This window comes from Melospiza georgiana, chromosome 8, assembly GCF_028018845.1.
Source record: "Melospiza georgiana isolate bMelGeo1 chromosome 8, bMelGeo1.pri, whole genome shotgun sequence".
NCBI lineage: Eukaryota > Metazoa > Chordata > Aves > Passeriformes > Passerellidae > Melospiza > Melospiza georgiana.
In genome coordinates, this window is record NC_080437.1 from 26,809,785 (window position 1) to 26,833,627 (window position 23,843).

At 38.7% G+C, this 23,843-nt stretch overlaps 1 protein-coding gene across 3 annotated transcripts in view; it reads right to left on the reverse strand.

Moving 5' to 3' along the window:
* Positions 1 to 23,843, reverse strand: part of LOC131086579 (VPS10 domain-containing receptor SorCS1) — a 257,794-nt gene that overhangs the window by 96,764 nt on the left and 137,187 nt on the right. For all 3 annotated transcript variants that reach the window (XM_058029651.1, XM_058029653.1, XM_058029652.1), the window contains exon 4: positions 7,388 to 7,546. In XM_058029651.1, the coding sequence (XP_057885634.1) occupies positions 7,388 to 7,546 (159 nt within the window). The remainder of the gene's footprint in view (positions 1 to 7,387; positions 7,547 to 23,843) is intronic.

Here is a 23,843-nt window from a genome sequence, read left to right on the forward strand (position 1 = left end):
CTGAGGCTCTGCAGCTGCTTTTGCTGATGAACCGCATGCTGCTGCTGTGCAGAGATGTCTGGTTCGGTCCTAACACAGCAATTGCTTTTGTGAATGTTCAGCACATCAAAGCATCCTGAAGATGACCCTCAGTTCTCTTCCCACCTGTTCCTCAATAACTCCTCACACACTGTCAGCTATGAGCCACTTCAGCCAGTATTCTGGTTTTGTGGCAGTTTGCAAGCAAGCAACTGCATTAGGATGATGTCCCCAGTTCATTCAGCTCACAGGCTAAAAAAGCGACAGGAAACATATTTTTTACCAGGAGGTATTTAAAGGACTCTGACTGGCATATATATTTTAAAGACAGAAGGAGCCTCTAATATCATCAGTGTGTTCTCCTCCTAACAGATGCTGCACCATCTTTACCAGTAACTCAAGCAGTAGAGAGAATTATTCAGGCCAACAACGGATGGCTGAACTAGATTTTATCATTTGGAAAGACATCCAATCTCAAGTCCAAGGGATGATGAATTTACCACTCCACTTAGTACGTTGTCCTCAAGGTTAAATCCCTTCTCTGCTAAGAAATACTATCTCTGTTACAGACAACAGGGTACCCAGGAGTTGCTTTCTGCTGTGTTGTAAATTTACTAAGTAGATTCATAATTGCTTAGATAACTGCAATAAATAAGCACATTTTTGTTTAAAAAGTGCACCGTATCTGAATGAGAACACAAGAGAAAAGGCTTACTACAGCAGAATTTAGGGCAAAGTGTCAGAATTTTCATGCACACATGCACAGCTTTAAATTTAAAAATAAATTATTGTTCATCATTTGCATTATATTAAAACCTACGGCTTCGAGTGAATGTAGTGTTGACAGGCACTTTGTATAATAAGAAACTGGAGACATTTTGGAGATTGCACTCAACCAAATGACAGAGAAAACAGAGGTGAGTCATGTACAGAAAAGTGATGGAACTTGCTCAACACCACAGAGTTCAGTAGCACATCCAGCAAAATGGGGTACATGTCTTTATTCCTAATCCAGTGAACCATCCAACTCAGATGGAATGGGAAAAGTCTTTTTTTTTTCATGGAAGTAGGAAAAGTGGAGGTATACAGAACACAGAAAATCTTGCAGAAAAATAACAGATCTATCCTTAACTAAAAGTATGTATCCAGGATCTAAAACCAGAAAAAGAACAAGTTCTCTAAGGGTACAGAGGGCTGATGTTTATACAGATGGATAAGCAAGGATATATTGATTTGCCTAAAGATGAGTGAGTCAGTGAAGAGCACAGTGATTACTGCTTGAAAGTCTTTCCTTCTGATTCACTGATCACACTCTTGGCCCAGAAATCTATCTTCCACTGGGCTCTGCTAGTTGATTATTTTTTTTTCTTTATTATTAGTGTAGGAAACAACATTGGAGATTCCTATCACTTTTAATTCCATTCCTTATTTTAAATTGTTACCCCAGCACGGTTTGCTTAGTGAGGTCTGTAAAAGACTGATGGGTACTCTAGGAAACACACTTTCTACGTGTATTTTTTCAGATTTTCTACGTATATTTTTCAATACACTTTCTACACTGGCTTGTGGCCAATTGAAAAAAGAAAGGAAAAAAAAAAAAAAAGAAGATACAACCTGGCACAATCTTTATTCTTATTTTTATGTCCCTCCCTTGCTTATTTTCAGAATACTGGCTGCCACCAATCTTTTCAATTTGCTTAGAGACAGCAAGGGATATTTGCAAAGGGTTGTGTGCAAGATGTGTTATCACCCATGATGCCCAACAGGTGTCTGTGCCTCGAGTCCTCACACACAGCCTGAGCTACACACGAGGGGATTTGCGTGCATCACTTGCCTAAAAACATAACCATAGTGAATGCCTTAAAAACAGGGAGCAGCAGTCACAAGGCTTTCTTTCCTGAGGAAAGCCCTATGCATCCCTGGCACAAGTAACCCAGAAGGGATATCTAAGATCAAGAAGGAATGCAACGCTGCAAAAGCTGGGGCAAACAACTTTTAATATGGAAATTACTTGTTACTTTTCCCATCTTCAACAATGTGCATCAAAGAGTACCAGGTCTGCTGGAAAACTGGCTTGGACTATTAGTGGTGCCCCAAACATTAACACAAAAAGTGCAGACTGTTGCAGGAGTGATGCCACAGGGAAAGGGGGAGTTATTCACACAGCCTAATGTTAGCTTTATGCAAACTAGCTCCCTGGTTGTGTCCACAGTCTGTCAAAAGAGATAGGCTTTTCCAGAGGATGATTCAAAGTGGCTAATGCTTACCACTCTAGAGAAGCTTTTTTCCTCTCCATTAATTTTAGATGGGATTAGCCTCCCTCAGCTAACATTAGCCCAAGTGAATAGTCCTCTGAATTGTTGTCACTACTGCTGTCAGCAGTGTAGCAAACAAAAAAACCAAAACACCACACCAAAAGGAGGTCACTTGATGGTAACAGGCTTTTTGTTGGGTTTTTGGGGTTTTTTTTTTTGGGTTTTTTTTTTTTTTTGGTGTTTGTTTGGGGGTTTTTCATTGTTTGTTGTTGTTTTGTTGGTTCATTTGGTTTGTTTGTTCTGGTTTTGGGGTTTTTTGTTTGTTGTTTTGTTTGGGGTTTTTTTCTTTTGTTTTTTTACCTATGATGCAATTTCTGAGAAAAACAATCTGGATTTTATTGTCCCTTCTCTAGTCTAAGTAAGAAATTACTGTTACCATTGAAATGGAGAGTGTGTAAATAGAAAAAGAATAATTTATGTTGAAAGGAACTCCTAGAGGTTCTGTGTGTGATCCTTTTCCAAGCAGATACACCCTAAAAAGATCTTAATGCAGTGAAATGAAAGGTTTTAAAATTACGGAGTGCAATCAGAGTAGCCCATCACATCTTGAAGAGTGAATTCTGGCTATGTCTATGGCAGATACTCTACTGTCAGACACAAGTATTAGACCAAAACACAGGGACAGATGGGGCTGAAGGTACTTTTAAGTGCTGGTCTGCTCTCTCACAGACATCCTGTGGCCATATGAATCTGTATCTCTTCTCTAAGCGGTTTCTCTGTCATCCCAGATATAAGAATACCATTCGCTTCCATTTACATGCATGAGGAGTGGACATCCTTTAATGTAGGAAAATGAAGAAGACGATATGGTTTGATGTCAGAAGACATGCTGTCCCAAAAATATCAGTATTATGATTTGCCAAATTTCAACAATTTATAGGCAAGTATCAGTCCTTAATATTCATCTTCAGCATGATACACACAGTAAATAAAGCTAGGCAGATGGAACCAGACATTTGGAAAAGACCAAAATTAATAAAGAAAGAAAAACACCCCAAAACACAAACCTCTTCATTTACTAGTGCCATGCTGACAGGGCTTCTTTAATTTGGGGTGCCTCACTTTTCAAGAGTTACTTTAAAATGGGAGTGAAGAAGCAACAACAATAACTCAGTTTTAAATCTGTTTTTCAGCCTCTGTTGCTGCCTTTCAGTACATGAGTGCCTCTGTGCATTTATTCCCGAGCTGGGCAATTACAACTCTGCATTTTGCCTGTCTGACTTGTGTTTCCCAATTTCACCTTTATTTCATCTGTCCAAATAGCTCTGTTATTCCTGGCTGATTACTAACCACTCCTCTGTGTGCCTGACCCATCTGAATAGCAGAAGATGTCTCCATATGACCTAGAGTCTGATTCCATGGTTTGATTACACAGCCAACCACTTTTGAAGATTACACAGTAATACATAAGTAATATTCCCATAAAATACAGCCCCTCATTCTACAAGCAAGCTGATTAAACTCATGAGAGCTTACATGTACAAGACCTCCAAAAAGCCTTTGCCTCACAAGCACTGCTTTTCTGTGTCTGGAGTTTCCTTCTGATTTGTAACTCCTTTATGCAGAAAATGGAGAAGCATGCAGTAGTTCTGCAATTATGTGGTAAGAATCAGCCAAGTAACAACTGTACTTTCAGCCAGAACAATTAATGCAATCATGAAGCAATTAGTGCAGGCAGCAGATGGTTTGCTGCTCTTTTTTCTTCTCAAGACTGGCAGGAAAAAGCCAGGACTGAATTAGGGACTGGTTTGTCAGCAGTGGTAATTCAAGTCCACTGCCCAAGGCACAGACACAGGAGAAAGATATGTGAACAAAAGCAACTGAGCCACTGAAGCTTAATGAGTTATTGTTCATCAGCTGAACCCCAGTAATTAACCACATTCCCTCACAATCAACACCCAAGAAACTGGGACATAAAATTACTTCAGCTAAAACAGATTTCCCTGCCATTGAGCAAACCCCTATTCAAACCAACAAGAAAAGCTCTGATCATAGTGATAGACTCAGCGGGCTGTGAAGAGATTGAGGGATGATTCTGTGCGACCCACTAACTGTTTATTACAACTGAGCAATGAGAGGCCTCCACTACTGTTGGCTTGGCCCTCATCAATCCTTAATTGGATGGACACTCCTGAGAACCAAAACAGTCCAGATCCAATGTGATTCCTGCCTCTCCAGCTCTTGCTCTATTCACCACCTGATTTTCCCCATCCAATTTGCTGCAAGGACACAATGCAAATGGATGACAACAATCAAGTGGCTTGCTAGAAGCATGTAAAAGTGTTTTCTAGTTGATTACCACCTCCCTCCTGTCAACAGCAAAATTAAATGACTGCACCAATCTTAACTGGTCAAAATACAATTTACTCTTCTAAGTCCTCATCAAGAAAACCCTCACAACCTCTTCAGTCAGTAGCATCCAAGTTAGTGGCACCAAAATGTAAATTCCTTACCATGCAGATACGTTTCCCCTTCTCCTTGGGTGACTCTCAAGTCAGTAGATACACAGTGCCTGGAATCCAAAGAGTAATGGACTCTCCTCCCTTAAATACAGCCTTAGCACAGGATCAGGAAATAGCTAACAGCAGTGTCATTTGTTGCAAAGCACCCCTCAGCTCCCATTGCAATTATCTAAATACCTGCAGGACATCTTAATTACTCTGAGAAAATTCTGCCTTTGGATACACAAACACAAAACCAATGGGAGTCATTTACACTTAGCCATAGGCTGAACTTGACCCTTAGTTCAAGTTACATTTAATTTAGTCCAAGCTGATTAATGCTCTTTGCCTGCTGGTTACCCTCTACAGTTCTTGGGCAAAGCTTGTCGAAGCCAGAAAATGTGTTCATTAGGCTTTAAAGTAGAAACCAGGTCTGTGACTCATACCCATTCAGTGTACTTTTAAAATTCTATTTTGGACTTAATTGGTACAGATCTACAGACTTTGTGCTACCTGATTTTTGTCTTGTAACTACAGTATTGAATTACCAACAGTTATTCAATTTGCTAATCAATTCCATAACAAAAAAATTTTATAATACAGCCTACATCCCTTCTCCCCAAACACCTCACACACATCCCATACACACAACTCCAACACCACCCCCATAAATTCACATTAACACAAACAGACCCTGTGTTCTTATATCCAGATTGTCTTTAAGGATTCTGTGGAAGACTGGCCATTTCCTATGAAATAGTGATGATATACTGCTTGGTAGCCATCAATCATAAATTAAATAAGCCTTAGCTCTATGGTCTCTAACTCAGAATTATTTCCTGACCAGACTGAATACCCTAGCAACTGAAATGAATTTTCTACTATATGCTACTTTCATTTGACAAAGCTCCCTCTGAAAGTTTCATTGATTTTCATGTAATAAATTTCCTGTTATTAAAAACTGTAAGTTTCATTCCAATGGTCCTAAAAAGACATCAGAGACCAGCTTCTGTTCTGTTTCATATCAGTCCAGAGAACTCAAGAGCTACAAGGGAAAGGAAACATTTTGTCTTTGTCTAATTACGCACTGAACACAGAGAAATAATTTAATCTGCACATTCCTCTGAACAGAGTATAACCATGGTACACTCTACAAAACACTGTGAGAGGGGTGAGTATAAAGTAACGCATGCAACTGCCTGTACAGAAAGAATTAGGAGGCAAGATGCATTTCTCAGTTGCAAAGGGCATTAAGCTACAGTCCTGGAAGGACTCTGGGTTTGAGTGTAAAGTGAAGGATGAAAATATTCCAAAAATTTCAATACAACCATTTTGCAACCCTACTTACTTACTCAGTCTCCTTATGCCTTTGTTTTCTCAGGTTTACTGTAATACCAAGTCTAATTTATGCAAAATGAAAATTAGTAGTGTAATTATTTTACAATTAATTTAACTACACAGACAGAAAACATCACAGATTTCAAACTTTTATGTTGATCCTTACATTAATGTATAACCTGAACAATTCAGCCAATAGTTAGCTTATCAATTATATTCACAGATTCTATTCTTACATCATACACAAAACAAAAAGGAGCCCACTAAATTATTTTGTGTAAAAGCCTATATGCTAAATGTCAAGACGTTTCACTCTTTTACCCTTGCTGGGAGCTCAACAAACTCTTTTGGTCTTTTTCCAGGTTTATTCATAAAACTTTAAAACGTCAGGATGTGAAATCAGCAATTTCTCTGAGCAGTTTGCTCCAAAGGCTAGTTACTTTACAGCTGAGTTTATCTGCCACTGACTCCTAACCATCAATTTTTGTTAGAAGTTTTTATCACTAAATTGAAATGGTTTCTCCTATGATTTGTCTTCCCCCATAGAAACATTTATGTGCAACAATATAGTTTTCCTTCAATGTGCTTTTTTGTTGAACTAAACAGATTGAGGTCTATCAAATCCTTGGCCATAAGAAAACTGACTTGTATTGATGTGTCTGATTTTCAAAAAATTCCAACAATGAGTTCTCCACAAAAAAGTCCTGTGTTGTTGTGTTAGGTTGGGCAGCAAAAAATGAAGGCAAATCTCACAGCATATTTATTTGGCTGATGGATTACCCACATTGAGGGAACTGGACTTCAAAGGAAATTGATTCAGTGTTACTTTTTCCTCTCAGAAAATCAAAAACTACTTGAAAATATGCCAACCAGAGAGGAACAAAGAGTGTCTTATACTGTTCTTGGGGCTGATACTAAACTGGAGGAAAAGAATTGTCGAATAAAAGTCTCATTAGAGGTTTGTGAAGGAACCTAGCTGTCTTCTCTGCCCATTGCCTGTCACACAATATTGCCAAAAGGATGGATGAATAAACACAGACTGCCAGATCAGTAATAGAGGGCTAGGCCCCAGGAACACAGCAGATGCCCATGTCCTTTGCTTTGACCTTTACACTGAGGCTTGGTCAATGTTTCCTGCTTGGAAATACCAAACTGGAATTTCCAGAGACTGTCCTGGGGTCACCCCAAAGCCTGTCCTGAATGCTCTGCAGCAGCTGCACAGAGACATGGGGAAGCTCTGGGTTCTCCCCAAGCAAACCAGCCCACAGCTCTTACCTTCTGATCCTGGCTGTAGGCTAAGATCCAGTCCTCCTGTTTGGGGTGGAAGAGCAGACTGTGGATGTAGAAGTTCAGACGGTATTTTTGATAGGTGGCTCCTTCATCAGAACTGATTAATAAACTGCTTTCAACTTCTGGATCAGTCAGCAGCATAATCTATATGGAAGGGAGAGTGAAAATACAGTGGTTAAGAGGAGTCAAATGGAAAACTAAGCAAGCAGCTAGGAACTTCAGAGAAGCTTATTATATATGACCATTACAAAATGCTCCAATGCAATGTCAAAACTACTATAGCCAATGTTCAGTAATGAAAACAATATGCTTCAGCTATGTGTATAAACACATAACATATGATCAAATAGGCAGAATGACTTTGCCACTAGTTCAACCAGACCTAAATGAAGCTGTGCTTAGCTAATTTGAAAAATTAAACCTGAAATTTTTAACACTAAAGCACAGAAGTTACTAGGCAGGCACAGTAGGCTGCTAGGGTTTTCAAGAATGATCTATTGGAGTGGCAGACAAAAAGTCAGATGTTGAGAAAAGAAACCCAAAACACAGAGAGAGGAGAGAAGCTGATCTCTAATGGTGGGTTTTGTTACATTCTGGCAGAAATTTCAGAGAAGGCAGTTTGACTGCCTAAAATATTACCTGGCTGTCTGCAACAAGCAGCCTTGCTTTGGCATGAGAACTCGTTTGATAATGTGCTGGGTTCCTTCCACCTCCAGTTTCTACAGTGCTTTGAATTATAGATTTGGTAGCGTATCAAAAATAATCTCTGCATAGTAAATTTGCTTTCTAGCTTTGTCCAGGAGTGTTAGTTTAGGAGTGACAAAAGATACATGACTGAGAGTTGTAGTAGACTTCACCCCATTAGCTGTGGTATTAATTGATCTGCATTGCTGATGAACCAGTGGCAATAATGAGGTAGTCCTCTCATGTGTCTCTGCATGAGGGAATATACAGGTCTGAGCAGTAAATAGAGATTGTTCCAGTATTTCATCAGGCAACAGAGCAATACCCCTAAGGAATGGGAATAAGGCATCACGACTGAAAAACATGAAAAGTTTTAAAGAATATTTGCCTTTGAAAGGTATTAAAGGCTTGAATCGTTAGCATTTTTATTTTATTTTTTTCTAAGTTGCTTTGCAAATGGCAAACACTGATCTGTTTTTAGACAAGCCTTAAATGAAAATATCCACACCTGGCATTTCTCAGGAAAAAATTCCTGTTTGGGTTTGAGTAGTGCACACTTCATTCCCTTATCTTCTTTCATTTAGGTAGGCAGAGTTAGACACAACTTAACTTGCTACCTAGGAATTATAAGGAAGCATAGCATCTGGTGTCTGTGAGACACCAGATGCTAAAGAGCTATTGTATGTGAAGGTGTAAATACACATATAATCTACACAGAATGTGTCTTTCATAATTGAGCAGCTGCCAAAACTTTTTTTATGTCTCTAGAAACCTCCTTGGTAGCATAACTGTTTGGCCTTTGACTTAAAAGTTTAGGGTTCTGCAGAACCCCTGAATAATCTCAGACCAGTTACCCAGCCCCACTGTACCTCTAACATAAAACGGGGGTAATTTTTCCATAGTAACATAAAGGTAAAATCTCCTATTACATCTGATTTACTTTAGAAAATAGTAATGCAAATGAGCATTTTTAAACACTTTTATTTTCATTTAACACTTTCAAATATTCCAAGCATATAATTAATGTGATTTCCAAAATAAAGATTGAGAGATGATACAAGTTACACAGAAAGGATTAATAATCAAAATATCAATATTTAAAAATATAAGATACTGTCACTAAGGAGCCTATCCAGCTTCTGAAGCCAAAAATCATGATGTTTATCAGTTGGTTCCTTTTTCTTATCACACTAATTTCTGGGGCCAGGTTCCTATCTTTAATGTTTATTGATTCAGTACTGTGATTCAAGCATTATGATTTTCCTATTTTTATGACTACCTTCTTGAGTGGATTTTGTTTATGTTGGTATTTGGAAATATCACAGCACAGCATTAATTTGGACTAGAACAACTAGAGCAGAAATAAGCACAAATCAATGGGCTTGATCCGAGCTCCCTGAAGTTAATAAGAGTCTTGTCACTGGGTTTGGATTGTGCCTCCAAGGCAAGCTGTTAATCAAGAGCCACTCTAGTCTCACACACTTCCTTCTACCTGGGCAAGGAACTCATCTGACCTCATCACTGTCACATCCCTGCCTTAACACATTTTGTGTTAGGCCACTCCTCTGAAGGGTGAAAGTGCTCTCATCTGCATTTCTGAAAAAGGGAATGGAGGGAGAGACTGTTGAGGCACTGAAGCACTTAATACTTCACCCAATCAATAAAAGTTAAGTGCCTAAACAGATTTTCAGACACTGCTGACTTTGGCTTTAATCTGCTAACTACCACCCTGGGCTATGAGCACTTTGTTTTCTCTGCTCTCCAAAAGCCTTGGCTTTGCATTGTGATACCCAGCCATTCTGTAGGTAAAAGTGACACACCAGTTTAGTTTGTATGCCAACAGCACCTCAGATGTGGCAGAGCTGTGCCACTGCTGTGAATTTATGCGAGGGCACAGACAGTGGGAGACAGAGCAGGGAGCTGATGGATGACTCCATCCACCAGTCAGATTACTAACTATGAGACCAGCTTTCAGCATTATCTGCTGCACTGTCGTACCCTGTACTGTTAATCACTCTGCACAGGTGTCATAAAGCAAAACAAGTTAGAGCCAACCATCAGTCACTACTCGCATCACAGCTGCAGCACCAGGTTTTTTATAAGATAAGAAAAGCAAATTTCATTACAACGTATCTGTGTGTAAATAATCAGAGTTACAAGCCCAAAAGATAGCATGTATTGGATAAGTAGAATAAATTGATACCTATATTAAAAGTAAGTCAAAACAAGAGGAAAAGGCTGTGTGAATTTTATATAAACCTTTCAGAGCACACTAGAAGTGTGCTTCTGAAATTAGCTCTCCAAAATTTTGAGGAAACCTCTGTAACAAATCCTTGTGTTCTGCCTCAGGCCACAGTGACCTCAGAGCACAGGAAATGCATTTCTTTTCCAGGAAACTAAACCAGAACAGCCCCTGCCCATGGCAGGGAGCTGGAAATAAATGATTTTTAAGGTTCCTTCCAACACAAACCATTCGATGACTGTGATACACCTCAGGAGTGCATCTAATGTTTTCCAACCACTGTTCTGGGCATTCAGATCACACTATCACCTTAGCACTATTCTGAAGTCAGACCCTCTACCTCCAAAATGCCCATAGTGCAGATGTAATCTCAACATCAACCATTTCATTCTGCAAACACACTTCCACTGAGCTGCACTACATGTTAACATAGTTTCAGTCATATTATTAAGTTGCCTGGAATACAAATGAAAAAGGAGGGAAAGTACAATTCATTTTAATGCCTTTTTTTTTTTTTTTTTTTGTTGCAGCATATGAAATACAGAGTAAGTACTCTTTAGAATTTCCTTTTAAATAAATTAACCCAATTTCTGCTTTGAAGTAGTCTATTACCCATTGGCTTTATGCAGCTGATTATACAGAAAATACAACCAGACACAAATGTGCTGAACAAGAAAAGCATGAAAACCAAAACCAGAAACAATAACAAATATTAATCTAAGTTTAGATGCCATAAACTTTAATAGCTAAGAATACCTAAGATAAAGAGATTAGAAAAAAAACTATTTTTATCATTTTGGGCTTCACTGTAGAAAGCATGCTGGATTTCCTGAAATGTGAGCTATTCCATCAAACATCTTGCTCTACTTTTACAGTCCCTAATACAGCAGATTGCTTCTTTCCCAGCCAACACTGTTTTTTGGATGAGTTTATTCCAAACATCACAGAGAAATCAACATGACTTTTGCATGTGAAAATCACACATTAAATTTATCCAGGTCCTTAGAGCCTGTAGGGAAAGGCAACCTAACTCATGAAGTCAAATAAGATTTTTGAGGTGTTCCCTCACCAAAGGGAAATTACCATGGGATAAAAGGCTGAAAAGTACTTCTAAAATCACAAAAAAATCATAAAGTCCAACCATTAGGTTAACACTACCTAAACCACATCCCTAATCACCACATCTACACACTTTTCAAACACTTCCAGAGATGGTGACTCCACCACTTACTTCCCTGGGCAACCTGTTCCAGTGTTTGACCACCCTTTCAGTGAAGAAATTTTTCCTAGTATATAATCTAAACCTCCTCTGGTGCAACTTGAGGCCATTTTCCCTCGTGCTATAGCTTGTTACCTGACAGAAATTACCAACCCCACCTACATCAACAACAACAACATTATCAGTTTGCTTGGGCTGTATGTGAAGACTTGGGCCCATGACTTTCACGTTAACAGTTTTTAAACTACCTCTGATTCCACCAGTAAAAAATTAAGTTATTAACACAGGAGTAGGAAGAGCTGTATTCATCTGCCTCTGACTTCCAGCAAAAGCCCTTTGAGGTGGGAGACCAACCTTGGAGTGCCTCTGGTCTGGTTTATTGTTGTCTTAAACAAAAGTGAAGAGTGAATAGGAGCAAACACTACTTCTCCACAGCAAGAGTAATTACTCTCTGCTCAGATCAGTGCTCAGCAATGATCAGAATCTGCTTATTCACACCAGGCAGAGCAAGCACACTCTGCACCTCCTATTGCTCCAGATGGATGGGGTTTTTTCCTCTGTTAAAAAAAAAGCCAATACAGTTGACACAACCTTTTGCAACCAAATGCAAGGCATCCATTAATCATCCCCCTCTAAAAAGGGAGAAACGTGATTTGCTCTTCATAGAATTGACAAATGGAAACCAAACATAATTTATAGACCTTAAGACAGTCCACACTTTTTTCAATCCTTTTTCAGTGTAACTCTGCTGATGACATTGCTTTTGACAATTACATGTGTTATTGCTGTCATCACAAAGAAACCTAGGAATTCTTAGCAAGGGGACTCTAGTTTTGCATCTAGAGATGGAATTGTGAGACCTATAAATCTGCTGTGAATTCTAGATTTAATGGCTTAGTTAAAAAAGTCCAGAATTGCTCTCAGGCTTTTATTTTGGCCACTCATATCTCCCCTTGGACCAGCTTTTTGCTATTACATCTTACGAAAGCACATAGTACTAGTGAAATAGAATAGCATGAAAAAAAACCCAACAAATCTATTTCATGGAGTCACACATTTTACATTCACTTCTGATGCATCAACTGACCGGAAATGGAGATAAAATGCAAATCAGGTCAAATCCTTCACTTTCCTTACCTATCACAAGCTTCATGCACAGCCCCAAGCCTGGTGACCCACACAGAACAAGTAATATTTCTCACAAGACACAGCAAAAGGGGAAATCAGCAACAGAAACCAGAAATGTCCTACTCCTAACAAAAGCAGGGCATTCCCTACTTAAATTCTCTAAAGAGCTCAATTTTTCCCCTCTTCTCTGCTTGTCACTTGCATGACTTTAGAGGGTTGTGGGGTTTGGTTGTTTTTCACATGGTGACTGATAGCAAGAGAATCTGTGCTGTGGAATCCCAACATAGTGAAATGTCATTTCTGTCACTTTACAGATCACTTCTGAATTTGGATTGTCTTTTTCAAGTGAGTGTGAGTGTGCATGAGTTGAAGTGTGTAAACGTGTGCAAGAGTGTGTGAGTGTGAGTGAGTAAAGACACAATCTGGTCCTCCAGATTCAGCACTCCACACATGCATTCAAAGAAAACTGCTCTGCTTTTAATTAATTGAACTCATTCATTGCTTAAGCTTTCTTAAGACCTAGAATAAGATATAAAGTGAAACAATCCAAAGGAAGGAACTGGTTTGGTAGTGAAATTTTGAAATAAATTCAACGCTAGTGTAAAGCAAATTAGATCTATTCCTTTTACAGGACTGAGGTGCTGGAAGCAGTATATGTTTGCAAGAGCAAACAAATTAAAGACAAAGCTACAGAAGAAACAAAATAAGCATTTAGTTGGATATTAATAGGAAAAGAGGAGACTAAAGCCTCTGTGAAATTTTAAAAATCTTTCCTCACAGGAACATCAGGTAACATCAGCTTCTGTAGAACTGTGCACATGAGTAATGCTACTAAAATTTGGCCCAAGTTTCTGCTTCAAATAAATTGGGTACCAGTATGAGCACCTAGACGAAAACATGAAATGGGCTAGAGCTGACAGTTTTGAAGCTGTCTCTAATGCCAGATAAAAGACAAGGTTAGTTGCTAAGCAATTTCATTAAGACACCATTAAAATAATACACCAATAATTCAATTGAGGCACTGTGGAGTATTTCATTGCCAAAAGTTCTTGTTAACTCAGAAAGTGCAGCAATTTGGTAAGGAAAGAAAAGACTTCAGTGACAGAATTACACTTCTAACATTGAAGAAAAAAAGAAGAATATTGCCTTTGAATGATGACCTGGATCAGAAGTAAGTAGAAATGACCTCTTTAATGCAAGGAAAAGGCCTGGAACAAGTTGTTTTGCAAGTGTTACTCAGTGACTTAAGAAGAAAGAAGTTCTCATTCATACAAAGATGCATAATCCAAACTGATTCAATCAGCTTGCACTTTGCTGACATGGAGGGTAACGCACTTCAAACTACCCCAAAGGAAAACCATAGTCATGATGACTAGACAGTGTAATTTGGATTCAGACTGAATCCAGATCCAGAGAAGGGAAACTATCCTCACTTTCCCCAGGAAGAACCCACAGAGGTCCATAGCTGGTAGGATACAATCATCTTCCTCAAGTCTTGGCTGTTTAAATGCAAGAGAAATGATGTGGCAAAAGGTTCAGACAGTGAATTCATCCTGTTTGCACCCATGAAAGATTCAGTGCTCATTGAGTGATAAGACAATCTCTTGTCACCAGAATACTAGATAACAAAGGACTGTCTTTTAAGAGAGAAAAATTATCATCTGCCAATATTTTTGAAAGCTGAGATTGCACAGTATTCCTAATAAAAGAATTGTTGAGAATTGCATTTGGCATCTTGATGAATGTTGTTTGACATAAAGAGCTGGCTAGTGGTTGGAAAAAAAAAATCCATTTATCTGTTCTGTATTATTCAAGATGTTCATAACAGGACAAAAGTGACTGCAGAATAAAGCAGCCATAAAAGCTGTATTTTTTTATTATCTGTGGGAATCATCTGTGGTTGCTTTACTAGATAGAAAGAGTGAGTGTATGTATGAACAATAACTTGCAAATATTTTATGTGGTGGTGTGTACTGTATATCACCGAAGTCCCAGGTATAAGGTTGGGTCAGTGCAATAAAGACTCAAGAAAAGCAAACATGAGGCTGAAACACCTTTGGAGACGTGATTCAGTTGTTTTCTCCATTAATCCTACTTGATGTGAATGGGGGTACACAGAAAATCTAGAGTAATAGGGAGAAGAGTCTTCCTAAGAGACAGCAGCGTACAAAACCAATCCCTCCTTACTGTGAACATCACCTCAGCACACCTCTGAGAGCACCACTCGGGATGGGACTGCTCCCGTTCCCACCAAACTCCAAGAGAGGGCAGTGCACCCCCACCAGCCCTTCTCCTCCATCCAGGGGACAGGCTCCCACCCACAGCCTCTTCTCCTGGGAGCTGAGCTCTGGCAGGAGCCCCGTTTTCAAAAGTGCCTCACCTTGGACCAGACACGAATAGATTCAGCTACTTCTTTTTCTCCATTAAAGCTGAAGATGCTGCAGCATCTCAGGGTTTTTGAGAGCTGCTGAGTCACTGCTTGTGGGCTGGGCTGTGCACAAACACCGACCTTCACCTTCTCAAGAGTAACCTGCAACCCCAGCAGCCAGGGTGAATTATCAAAATATATACTTCTGCTTTGAGGTAATAATTAATCAAAGGACGAAAAAAGATGAGATGGGGGAGAAAAGAGTCACTGAAGATTAGTGTCACTTTTTAAATCTCTGGTTTTTAAAGTCCAGATTCCATTTCCATTAAGCCAGAATTAAATGAAAATAAAGATTCTACATTTTGTCCTTACCTTAGTGCACCTAGTGTTTTAATGAGGACTGTAAAAAAGGGCACAATATCTTCTTTGCGTCATCCTTACCAAAAAATAGAAATGTAATGCTAAAAACAATGAAGAAATCTACTTATTAATGTAACTTAACAGATTACTGCAGGATGTTTTGAGTTAGTTTTGCCTTATCTAGAAATATACAGTGATTTACAATTTAAATTATTTAATTCAGGTATGTAAAGACATCTAGAGGTCATTTATATCAAACTCCTGCTTCACACTCAGCCAGTTTCAAAGGTAGAGTTAAGTTCTCAGGACCTTGTCCTGTCAATATTTAAATACTTTCAAGGATGGAGATTCCACAAACTCTTTGGGCCTATCTAATCTAGTGCTGTTTAGTTTTCATTCAGTGTTAATTTTAAATACCTAGGATTATATTATGTAAGTTCTAGAATAAACAAAACACTTTCAATTTTACATTCTTTTTATCTTAGAAGTCTATCTTAGCTTAGCAAGGGCTGTGGAAGCTGGAAGTGCTGTTTGAGCCCAAAGCACCAAGGTTATTTTCACCGCTGGGATCCCATAGCAGTGCTGAAAATAGAACTCGTCAGGCTCAGCTCCTAATCACAGGCATAAACAGGAGCTCTGGAGCAATCAGTTCTGGGGCAAGGAACATGAAAAGATTAAGCTTCTTGGTTTTCCAAATCTCCCTCAAATCAAATTCTAGATTTTTATCTCTTCATTCCACAGAATGGGTCTAATTTAGTAAGCTGACATGAAATGAAAATTTCTTTTTTCTGTTTCTTTATTATCATATTCTGCTTTCTCTTCCTTTACACTTGACATAAAAAGCTTTATCACCACAACCAACTTGAAAATATGTTATTCAAAACATAAGGAAAACACAGTAGAAACTTCCATTCTGAAATAAAATCTAATTACTAACAATGACTGATTATTATACTTTGAGAAGAAATAAAGAGACAAAGGCAAAAAAACTCAGGAAATCTACAAGTACTATAGGCACTTTATTTTGGACAGTGCAATCTAGTTTCAATTATTAATTATCCATTCTTTTACAACAGATGTTCTGCATTGTACTGAACAGAGAAAAAAAAATTAAGCCGAGACATTCTAACAGTCTTACTTGCTTAGGGGAGAAAAAGATCCTCAGCTTTGTAGACATCATCTGGAATAAGCTGCGTTCATACATATTGTCCCTACTTTGTTCTGTTGCTCAGTAAGGCATTCCTTTCAGTAAAGAATCTCATGAGATTAATTAGTTAATCTTCACACCAACTTTGTGCTAGAGAAGTAAAGCGCACATATCAAGAGGGAAAATTACTTGGACAAACTCCACTAATCAATCAATGGCACAAAAAGAAAGAAGCCACTTGCACTGTAAGCATATTATAAACAATAGCATTTCCCAGCCCCAAATACTGGGCCCTAAGGGTTGTAAATCCTAATGAAAGCAAGAGGAAACTTGTGGCCTAAAAGTGTGGTATCCCAAGTAGAGCGAAAAAAGGGACAGGGAAAACAGGGGCACCAAGGGAGCAATTTTTCCCTGGAGGGTAAGTGATAAATGCACAATTCACATGCTGAGCCCTGGCAGGGCTCCAGTTCAGGCTGGATGGGTGCTGAGCTACCTGGTCTGGTGGAAGGTGTCCCAGGCCATGGCAGGGGAGCTGGAATGAGAAAATCATTAAGGTCCCTTCCAACCCAACCCGTTCTGTGATTCTGTACAACAGCTATGCCTGGGCAGATGGTCAATTCACTGAACACTCGGTTTCACAGCCAACTGTTTCAAGCCATGCCACTTGCCTCTGGCGAGCCCTGGCACCTGTGTGCCACTGTGCTGCTTAATATTTCAGGGTTCTTACTCTTGCCTATGGTTTACAGCACACCCAAAGGGAAGAAACAAAGGGAAGCGAACATCACAGAGCAAATGCACCTCAGACTGGGCAGAGTTGTCCTGCTGGTACCAAGGATATTAATATCCACATCTGTTCACTTCCATCTCTCTGCACCATGTTTTTATCCCTCCATGTCCTACAGATGTTCTCATCTTATTTCACTAAAACCCACCAGCTGAAACTGTTCAATGAACATGACTGATTTTATCCAAAGTGCTTAAACTAAGTCCATCAGTTCTCAGGTGGGGACTGGTGCTTCCAGCAAGAAGAGTCCTCATCAACCCCCTGGAACCCAGTAATAACTTGGAATAGAAGATGCTTAAACCAGGTAGGGTTTGTAAGAAACTGCTAATTTTCCTTCATCTGTTTTCCCTTTACTGGCAAAATGCCTGGGACTGACTTCATTGCAGCTGGTGGCCCTGTACCTGTCTAAGGCAAATATCAGATTCTTTAGCATCTGCTGCTTTTGTGTTCTGAAAGTGAGAATCTTAATTGAAAGTGCAACAAGACAGAAATCCGAGTATTCAGTTGCTAGCCAAGATAAATGTTCTGGGAGGTAGAAATGGGAGAAAAAGTAAAAGTACAGTTTTTCAGGATAATTATCAAAGTTTTGGAAAAAGAGTAATTCACATTCCAGACTTTTCTTTTTTCTTGAAATTATATAGAATCCATGTGAAAGAAAATGAACACTTATACACAGCAAAAAAAAAAAAAAAAAAAGAGCAGGAAGTTTACTAAATTGTCTGCATTAATACAGCCTATTTTTCACATAGTGGAAGAAATTTTTCCATTTACTTTGCTCACATGTTTTCTAAAGACGTTTTATTTTAAAATTTAACTACCTGAAAAATAAGGATCCGGTTTCAAAGAGTCATTAATGCAGGATCCGCATTTCACGTAGGATTTTTGTTTATCTTTTTGCTGGTGTTAGGATGATATTAGTTACTGTTTACTCCTTTAAAAGCTTTTCTGTGGACATCTCAAGTCTAGAAGCTTTATTTTAATATTTCAACAAAGATTTAAATTCTATCCAATTAAAACTGATTCTACCAGCTGACAGCTTCAGGAAAGATACATATTATAAGGCTCCCAACATAATCGTCAGAGTTGGCACCACAATTTCTGCACTGAGTTACAATTCTTTTCTCTTAGGAGATGGCTATGCAATCTCATAGTTCTTAGTGATTTTTTTTTTTTTGTTAGATTTAAATGGAATCACTCTCAAATAATTACCTACCACCACACATCTACACAACAGATGATGGTTAACAGCTGAGCATACATCACTGGATCAATATCAACTTTGTCATGGTACACCTGGTTCTGCTACTTCTTGATTTTTAGACATGAAGATAGGGAAATAATGAGTTCAGGGACCAGAACAGAACATGAAGGAAGTCTCTTTCTTGCAGGTGAGAATCAGGTCAATTTTCCTACCCTATGACGGTCATGAAAACAAGCATGGATTTAGAGGAGAAAGCAGCAAACACAGCACACAATCTTCTGGCCTGGTCTGTTAATTTTGCACTTCTCACCATACAGTATAAAGTCTCTTCAGATTCATGGCACAAAGTTCTGTTCTACCATCGACCTGCTTCCAGGCTTTGAGTCATCTGTAACCAGGATCCATGCTCATACAGCTGGAAATTCTCCCTCACACAAGTAACTGTGCCTTTCCCAAATAGATTACATGACACTTTTTGGATCTTTTAATTCTAAAGCATGTGTCTATGTGTTAGCTTTGCTGAAGCCCCATGTTTTATTTCATTTTGGCTTCTTACATGCTAATTCTCAAATGTTCTCTAAAATTTCCACTTAGTTTAGTGTTAATTTTTCCTTCTGACTGTGAATAAAGCACAGCTTCACTAATTATGTCTACAGCTAATTCTTTTTATGTACATTTATCTGATTTGCTTCTCTCCAAAGCATTTTTTGTATTAATGCATTAATTTCATAATCACTTCAAATTATGTTCCATGTTGCATGAACAATTGGGGAATTAGCATCTGCTTGCAAATTGTTAGCTTGGCTTTTCATTTTTGTTGTTGCAGTTGATGAACTCAAATTATCCATACTGAAGGTGTCTGAAAATAATTCCACCTCCAACAATAAATAATTCTCTTTACTTTCTGCATTGGTTCTTGTTAAGGGAATTCAGTGCAGTTATGCAACAGAATAAAACAGTGTTTTTCCTTATCAGTTTTGGTGTGACAGTTGATTCCCATGTAGAGTCACTGTCACAGTCTCTCACAGATACTCCTAGATGCTACTGTGCTGAATGTTTCAATTCTATTATCATTCTGTGGTTGCCACAATTCAGGCTCTCAGATGGAACCACAGTGTCACAGAGCACCCCTGGCATCCAAGCAAGTTCAAAGAGAGCACTGAGCTCACACGAAGCAAGGGCAGAGCTGCTCAGACCCAGCACAGCCTTTTTTCACAGAGGTGACCTCCTGAGCCTATTCAGACACAGGGACATGGAAGCTGTTCTGGGCCAAACTGAGATGTTACAAGAGCATGAGGGCTAAAATATTAATGAAGAAATGATGCCCCATGCCTCATTTCCCTCCTTGCACATACCATGAGACATCTGAGGAGGATGGCAATGCAGAAAATTCAGTGCTCTTACCCTTTTACTACTCCATTTCAGAGTTGTCAGTGCTTCTTCTCCTTGACCTCTCATTCTTCCCTTTCTTTCCACACAACTTTCCTTCTTCTAAAATCAGTCATTTTCCCCAAATTTTAAAATAAGGGTAGCAAAAAGAGAACTATACATTAATCTGCTCAGATTTTGTTACTACTCCACCTTCAGTTCATGATCTAATCTACCTTTACAATGTCTAAAGTAAAAGATCAGCATTCTTGGTTTGTCTTCCTATACCATCACAGCAGGCATGATCAATTAGTTCAATACACACAGAAAAACAATTTTTAAAACAGAACCTCAGTTGGTGCAAAAGCCTATTGAAGTTAACAGAGCATGATTAGCAGTTAATGGCATTATTAAAGGTTGAACCAACTGAAACTACACCTTTCTGTCTTCATCACCCAGTGCATAATTTCACCAACTAAATCACCAATAGAAATCCACTTTTTTCAAGAACACAGGTTTTCAAAAATACTACAGCAAAGTGTATGTTTTCATGTTATCATCTCCAAATGAGCCTTCCTTATGGCTGAATGCCACCTGTCTGTGACATGCTGATGGAAAGTTCAATCCATAACCCTCCTTGACTTTTTAATAAGATGACTAAAGCTTTTAGCAGTCACACAGCAGTAGAACTTGCAAGAAGGCTTTCTTGCACAATAGACATTTTAGTTATTAAAACCAAACCAGGACAAAGCATTGCTGGATTTTTTAATGAATATTGCTATAACAGAGCTTATCTTTCTGCTTAAAATGGAGTATAAAAGGAGGAGCATTAAAACCTACTCTCATTTTAGTTTTTTTTTTTTAAAGGAATGAAAGATGTTGGGTACTTTAAAGTGACCTTCCTTGCTGTGTAGCTGATCTTGCCAAATCAGAATCCTACTCATTATTAGACTAATTGCCAAAACTGCACAGAAGTATTCCTCTAGTGAAGAAAGAGAGGAATCATACTTAGCAGCAGTTTTAAGACTATAGAATTTATGGTATTTTTAGTGACTTGATGCCATGGAGTCAAAGATGTGCTTCTCCCGTTAGCAATGTTCTGTGGGAGCATGAACTGTCCTTCTGGGTCATACTTCACGTCAGGTATTTGGGTGTCTGCTCACCAAACTTCAATGAATGTTTGAGAGGCCGAGGCACTAACGACTTCCAGCAGTGCTATTACTCACCAGATGACAAAGGAAACTTGGACTAAGCCTGTAATGCTTTAATGGCTTCTCAGAGCTGGATGTTAAACCATTTGATAACTCACTCCTAATTACAGAGAGTATGGAAGCAATTTAACTCAATCAACTAGCTGGCTTCAAAGACAGAGTTGTATTTCTTTATCAGGAGCCAGTGATCAGTATCAGCTTCAGCAGCACTGATAACACATACAACAATGGCTGTTGAGTGCCAATGACTGCTAATGAGAACTTGATCAATAGTATTTATAATGATGCAATTTCAACTGTAATGGGGCTGCTTCTGATGAGAAGGAAAATAAGTTAGGAATGATCATATTGTCAGCCACGGCAAATTCCAGTGCTGCCTATTTCTTGCTATTCCACATGTTGCTCAATATGCAATTCCAGTTGTTTCTGCATTATCCAACCCCTAATTAAAGACTCCAAGGATCACAGTGCCTAGGTGTTTATAGCTACTATGCTGTAGAACTCCTGAGTTACCTACTAATGGTTTGTTTTTTCTATTAATGCCTAGTGGATACAAGGTGAGAACAAAGCTACCATTTTTTACCATTCAGGCAGTGTCAAACAGGATCATCCATTACCAGCATTTTCTCACACAACTTCCTGGAGGGTGCACTCCATATACAGACAGATATTAATGTCCAGGTCTGTCTGCTGCTCAGTGATACAGATGAGAGTGTTTGATTGGATGCTCCCAGCAGTATTTCCACATCTGCACTCAACATCTCTGGTTTAAGCTTTCTCTCCAGCCACATTCACCTCACAAGCAAAAACCAAATAACAGACCATTTTGGCCCCTGGGAAAACTATCCCCACTGCTATAGGGGGAACTGCATAATACAGTGCAACTGACTTCTCTAAGCTCTTTTGTACGTAAGTTTAAACAGTGCCCCCAACGTATAATTTCAGGTGGCAGTTCATTTCATAAAGAACCAAGATTTGGTAAGCTAGTGATTGAAAGAACACGCTCTAGACACATTGCAGAGAAATCACACAAGCATGACAAAAAGTGGAAAGCTGAGGAAAGGGATTCTAACAACTTGACTACAGAAAGGATTTAGGTTAAGACAGGAGCTGGAGAGGAGGACTGCATTTTGATTATATGCAGAATTATAAAAACTTTCACAACGAATATAATTGGTATGAAAAATAGAGAGAACAGAGATGAAGCCAAAGAACACTGTGAAGTCCCTACTATTCTGGATCTTTGCTGTCATAGTCAGCTGGAGTCATAAAAGAGTCAATTATATTTTGTTTGCGTACTGCAAGTATTAACAACCCCAAAACATAGGGATCACACCAGCGAAAGACACCAGTTTAATTTCACTGCATGTGTGTGGGTGAATGAAAAAACTGTATGCAATGAGAAGGCTAGAAAAGAAAAAAAGCTATGGTTATACAAGTCAATTCCCACAGGCAATATAACTGTCTTATTTATCGCACATTAGGTGCCCCTCACTCTCACTAAGGCTGAAGCGCCACCAAATTTATCGCGCTGTTGGAGGGAGCATGTGGACAGTTACCAGGCAGTAGTTAACATGCTGGAAATTGACAGCCCAAAGTGCTGGACAGTCATTTGTCATGGAGAAATAACCAGAAGCAGAAAACAATCAAGGACTGGCAGTCAGAAAAAAACAGAGGCAAAAAAAATCAAGAGTGTTCATGGTCTTGGCAACGAATCGTAACCATAACCCCTGCTTATGAATATGTTACTAAGCCTAGTCATTACAGATAAATGGAGCATTCAGAACAAAAATGTATCCTTCTCTAGATGATGCACTAACCCTGCTAAAAGAATACTTTGGCTGTGAATGAGACCAAATCACACAGAGAGACAGAGTTCATGCTGAATTTTCTGCCTCCCTCAGTCTAGCAGCAGGAGAAACCTCCTCTTGAGGTCACATATGTTCTAAGGGAATAAAATCCTTGAGGATCCAGCTCTGTATGCTTAACAGCCAGGTCTAAGGAAGAGAGGATGGATTGATATTGCCGTGTCAATAAACTTAAATATGTTCTTCCTGACTACAGTGGGTCATTAAATGGTGCTCAGGATTACAAGTGGTGTGATTTTATAATAATTACTGAATATGGCGAAGACATCCTTTTTCACATAATTACTTAATCTTCTTGAGTCTTTCAAGGTATTTGCCATTCTCATCAGCTGAACTGTCACTTTATAAAACAGAATTCATTGAATTAGAGCTAGGAACATGACAAATAGCAGACTTTGCTAGGACTTTTTATTGAAAAATTATTTGGAAAGTATTTCCTTAATAAGTTCTCATTATATTATTCTATTGTACCTGTTCCATCAAAAAAATGTCAGAGATGTCTTTTTCCTCATTTTCCCAAATTCTAATGGATAATGATGTACTCAATTGTTAACATTCAAAAGCAGAGAAATTATTAACATTTGTATAAATGATTTGTGAATTTTAGAGTTTTTTTACTTTAGAAATAATTGGCATCAAATTTACATCAATCTCATAATGATAATTACATTTATCTAACATTGATTTCTGTGGGGCAAATGATCCTCAGAAAAGTTGGATCACCTCACATGTATTCACTGAGTTATCCTTTGATATCAAGAGTACAGCAGAAATTGTCACCTTCACTTTTAATCATGGAAAGATAAGGCACAAAGCAATTAAAAAGCACATTCATTAGAAGACTTAAGAAAGCCTGCGCCA